Source organism: Hipposideros armiger, unplaced genomic scaffold (genome assembly GCF_001890085.2).
Source record: "Hipposideros armiger isolate ML-2016 unplaced genomic scaffold, ASM189008v1 scaffold_260, whole genome shotgun sequence".
Taxonomy (NCBI): domain Eukaryota; kingdom Metazoa; phylum Chordata; class Mammalia; order Chiroptera; family Hipposideridae; genus Hipposideros; species Hipposideros armiger.
In genome coordinates this window covers 1,459,323-1,464,621 of record NW_017731610.1, presented here as the reverse complement: position 1 = coordinate 1,464,621, position 5,299 = coordinate 1,459,323, and the positions used below count along the sequence as shown (strand labels likewise).

Here is a 5,299-nt window from a genome sequence, read left to right as displayed (position 1 = left end):
GTTGTGTCTGGGGCGGCCCCAGAATATGAGGTCCATCACACATCGCCCAGGGAAAAGGAGGAGGAAGGTGTCATCACCTCTGTGGAAAACGAAGAGTGCGATGACCTCATGGCGTCCACAGCCAGTGACAGTGTCAACAACCAGGCTTGTTTGGCTGGGGGCAAAAGTGAAGGCACAGGCTTGATGATTTCCACCAGCACAACGAATGGTTACACCACGCAGTCCAGCACGGTCGTCGACGTGGAGCAGGGTCATTCAGGCGCCCCGAGAAGCGAGGACGGTCTGGAAGGCACCAGCAGGCACACGGAAGACTTCGAGGCCCCCATGCCCAGTGCCGCTTCGGGAGAAGAGAGCCAGCCCACCGCTATGAGAAGCGAAGACAAAGACGAGTGTGCCATGATTTCCACCAGCATCGAGGAGGAGCTGGAGGTGCCCGTTTCCAGCGCAGCCACCGTCGTCTGTGCCGGAAGGCAGCAGCCCGCCACGCCAGCCGAAGGAAGAGCCAAAGGCCCGGGCTCGGTCAGCACCGACGACTTCGAGGTGCCTATGCCTAGCGCGCCCACAGAAGTTGCAAGTCCCCACGCCTCAACCAGCAAGGAGGACAAAGACGACGCGCTCATTTCCACCAGCATAGCAGAAGAATGTGAGGCCTCTGTCTCTGGCGTAGGTGCAGAAAGCACCAACGAGCGGTCTGCTACAGCCATGGAAGAAAAAGATGGCAGTGCTGTCATCTCAACAAGCTCGGGAGAAGAGTGTGAGGGTCCAGTGTCCAGTGCCATCCCTCAGGAACAAGTCCGTCCCTTGGTCACACCAGCTGAAGAGATAAGTGACACCGCCATGATCTCCACAAGCACCTCTGAGGGACGTGAAGCCGTCATGAGGGGCTCTGTCCCACAGGAGGCTGACCAGCCCCCTGCCGCAAGAATGGAGGACCCGAGCGATGCTGCCGTCATCTCCACCAGCACGGCCGAATGTGTGCTGCTCGCCACCGGCCTAGACAGGCACGAAGAGAATCACCCGACTGCGAGCAACCCAGAAGGAAAAGCTGACCTGTCCGCTGCAAAGGAGAGCATGTGTGAGGCCCCTATGCCCAGCCTGATGGCCGAGAACACCTGTCCGTGTCCTGGGCCGTTCGCAGAAGGAAAAGGAGTGAGTGCGGAGGAAGGGCGCGACAGGGCGCCCGTCAGCGTGCTCCCTGCAGAGGGCGGCCAGCCAGACGAGAAGGGTGTACTGATGGGCTCCGTCCCCACAGAAGAGGAAAGCCCTGAGGCAGGGATGGCGAGGGACCGCGCCACAGCCAGTTGTTCGGCGGGGAGGGGCGTGGCCAGGACTGCTGACTCACCTGTCCACCTGAGAGGGCCAGAGCCAACGTCTGGGCAGACGACTGAGGACACCTCTGTCAGTATTCGCTCTTTGACAGCAGCGAGCACAGGTGCTAACATAGCTAACGACATGCCACATGTCAGAGACGCTACCGCAGAACTGTCCTCTCTTCCTCCTGCCCAGCGGGAGCCTGAGGGCTCTCTGAAAACCACCACCGCCGAGTGTATTAATGGTCGGGAAGCAGAGGTTGCGCCTTCCCACTCAGCCCTTTCCGCTGCCCACGGTGTAGCCCTGCCAGCGCCTACCGGCGTGCTGGACCTGACCAGAAAGAGCGGTCCCAGTGGCAAATGGACTGCTCAGGCGTCTGCTGCGAAAGCAGAAGGTGGCGTGACAAAGTCATTCCAGAAGGAAGACCGCGAGGTCACTGTGTCTTCTGAAGATTTGGGTGACATAGGTGAGAATCCTAATTGCAAATTTTAGCAGTTTACAGAGTTGATTGTATGTAGAGCACATTTACGACCACCTTCCAGAAAATGGTTTTGGTTCCAGAATGTCACAAAATAACTTATCAAACTTGCAGGTCATGCTTCTCTGAAACAAACTTGTGTTTAAAAGCTTAGAACCTTAAAGCGATTTTTCATGGGGGAGGAAGACATAGGCAGGAGGCTGCGGGGTGGGTGGCCCGCTAGCCAGCCACGTGTCACCTGTGTGACGGCTGCAAGCTCGTGAACTCCCTGACCCTCAGGCTTCTCGTCAATCAACTCCTGTGAAATGAGTAGGTTTTTTATCACGCTCATTTTACAAATGAGCAAATAGGTTCACAGAATTTAAGTAACTTGCATGGTACTTGGGTACCCTTTAGAAAACAGTTACTTCTGAACCTCAGTTTTCTGTCATATGAAATGGGGGTAATAGCACAAAAACAAACATCATTTCAACTCTCATCTTATTGAAGAGATTTGCAGTGTGTGGTGGTTCAATCCTGCTGGCTACTTTAAGGGAGTACATGATCTTTTTTTTTTTTTAACTGAGTTTCTTGTTCAGGTAAAATGAGTTAGTTTCTGGCTTAGAACTTGGTTGAAAGGGAAATGAAATGTGTTCTTTCCTGACAGATTGCAGAGTGCCGATCTTGTTAGAAATGGTTGGCAACTTTCAAGGTGTAAGCTTTGAGCTCAGTCACTGACTATAGCATCCAACTTGGGACGCCTTATACCAGCCACTTCTGTGCTGGGCTCTGGGGACGCAAAGTTAAATAGTTAAGATGGGAAGATAGCTGCGAATCCAGCCATGCAGTATAAGTAGGCAGTGGCACTAGTGTGACAGGTACTTAGAACTGAGTTAGGCATAGGATGCTATGAGGACTCGATGGGACATGGGCTGGTCTTGGGGGTGGGGGGGTTGTCAGGGACGTTGCCTTCTTTCCCACTCGGCCTGTACAAATTGTGGCATCCTGGGCTTTCAAACTGGAACAGACCTTAAATATCATGTCAGGCAGCCTCAGAGCTGAGGCCACTAGATTTAGTCCTGTTCATTATAGAGACTTAAATAGGAGACATTCAGAAATGTTCCAAGGGTTGAAATAAGTTAAGTTTAAAATTTTCCATTGAATTTAGCCTGGGGTGAGTTGAATGCCCTGAAAGTTTTATGACTTGATTGTAGTTACAGTCTGTCACTCCTGTGGCCTCCCTGTTTTCCCCGAAGGCAGAAGCGCTTTAGCCAGGCAAGGCCTGCAGCCTCTTGGAGAAAAGGATTTTCTCTGGAGGCTTATGTGTGGGCGGGTGAGAAACGAAGGACAGGGGAGCGAAAGAAAGAAAGGCCCAAAACAGGGACAGACTTGGGTCTCCACCAGAGAAAATTCCATTTTCTTTTTGTCTGCCTCAATTTTTTAACAGTATGTTTGATTTTGCTGTGTCAGCATAAAGCAAATTAAGTGAGTCTATTCATCGATCACCTCCTTTATCAAGAATATGCCTCAGTGGCCCAGAACATTTTCTTTTAGGCACAAACTTGATACAGATCACTGTAGAGAAACTCTTGGAAATAAGATTTCTCCACAAATAATATTGTATCATTTTTGGGGGGCATCCATCTTAACAGCAAGAAACAATTTCAACACCCCACCCTCGCAAAAAAAAGTAAACGATCCCTGCCTTTCCCCGGAGATTTTTCATCTATATTCCTTTTTCTTGTTTTCTACTGACTGTCAGATAAAACAGGAAAGGGGCATGGCGTGCTAGATGAGACATTTTGTTACCTTTTACATGTACTATGTAAGCAAATTCTTAAATTGGTTTTAATGGTTTGAATTTCATTAGGCAATGAAGAGTCTCCATTGGCTGTTTCGGGGGGATTGGAGCTGAAAGCCAACTTGAAGACTGAGGTATGGCTGATAATTCAGTTATGCTGAGCTGTGCGACTCGTGTAAGGACCAGTGCCCGTGTATAGACGTGTGTATACTTCTGCAGTATAGCTATAATAGCTCTTGTTTTCATTGGACATAAGATGCTTAAGTATTGTTTTTGTTTCATCCTGTGGGGGTGGTGGGAGCAAAGAACTTCAATAATCTCAGTAAATAGTGCCATTATCAATTCCATTTACTCAAACCAGAAACCCAAGAGTCACCCTCAGTTTCTCCCTGTCACCCCAGATGTAATCCATTGCCAATTTTTACAGGTTCCATTTTCAAAATAGAACGTGAGACCATCTGTTTCTGTTTCTACAGTTCCACCGTAGTCTAAGCCGCTACTTCAGTAGTGTCCCCGCCATGGACTTCCTTCCTCACCGGCCCCTCCTCCAATCTGTGATTCACGAGGCTCTGAGAGTTATCTTGAAAAACATAAATAGGTCACGTCATTACTCTGCTTAAAATTTCCGGTGGCTTCCCATCATACTTTGAATAAAACCTAGTTTTTCATCACGGCCAATGTGGTTTACATAATTTAGTCTTCACACCCCCTTTTTCAGCCTGGTCTCCTGCCCCCCTCCCAGTATAAATGACAGGATAGCAGTAAGCCTGGGGCTGTGAGCAGTGCACAGGGACCTCGACTTGCCCAGCAGGAGCAATGGGGATGCAGATGGAGGGCTTGCAAGGAGGACACTGAGTGGGAGTTTGCAAGTAGAGTGGAAGTTTACCAGAGGAGAAAGGAAACAGAGCCTTCCAGTCAAAGAAGCGTGTTCTAGACGGGGGAAGGGCCGGTGCTGAGCCCCGGGTGCTGCCATGGTTCAGGGTAGGCTGTGGTGCCACGTAAACCTGGCGAGGGCCAGGACCTGACCAGGAGGGGCCCTGTGTGCTGTACTAAGCTTTACAAAGTAGCAGGACGGCCACTGATGGATGAGATTAGCTTGATTTTTTTGTTTGTTTTTTATTTTTTGGTTTTAAAGGCTGGAATATAAAAGCACACTGTATATTGTTACAAGATGCTGGGTGTGTTTGCTTAATTCACGTGAGGTTACCCTTGCCTTCTTGTTATAGAAACCTCAGTTAACTTATTTTTTATGGTGCTTTGGACTTTTTAGACATTTGTACCATCAGAGGAAGAGAAAAACCATGAAATTTTAGCACCATCAGAAAATCCACGTGAGAGACAGCCGATTGGAATAGGTAAGCTCCTTTTAGGCACTGTTCACGTTATTTTTTCCTTGCATGTAATTTTACCTTTCATTGCAGCTTAAAATCAATAGCTGCTTGATAAAATAAGCTGACAGGCCATATGAATTTAACCTATACCTTTTGTTATGAAGTGTCAATCAATTTTATACAAGGTAGTTGTTTAAATCTGATATCTCCTAGTCATTGTGGCAAAAAGAAAGTCCTTTAAGCAAAATCTTTCTCTCTCAAGTGTGTCCCTGCGGCCTCCCGCCCTTCCAGGTGCTGTCACTGCCGCTCATTTCCAAAGGCAGGTCTGCAGCCCGTGTGCCTGCTTCTCTGACGCCCCTGCTCTTGGCCTTTGGACTCTGGCCATTGCCCCAGTGACTA

At 49.2% G+C, this 5,299-nt stretch overlaps 1 protein-coding gene across 1 annotated transcript in view; it reads left to right on the top strand.

Annotated features, from left to right (window-relative positions):
* BOD1L1 (biorientation of chromosomes in cell division 1 like 1) overlaps positions 1-5,299 on the top strand; it is a gene marked incomplete at its 5' end in the record, with an annotated part of 62,383 nt that overhangs the window by 33,581 nt on the left and 23,503 nt on the right. Inside the window, 3 exons of the mRNA XM_019656498.1 lie at positions 1-1,777; positions 3,639-3,703; positions 4,840-4,924. Coding sequence (XP_019512043.1) covers positions 1-1,777; positions 3,639-3,703; positions 4,840-4,924 — 1,927 coding nt within the window. The remainder of the gene's footprint in view (positions 1,778-3,638; positions 3,704-4,839; positions 4,925-5,299) is intronic.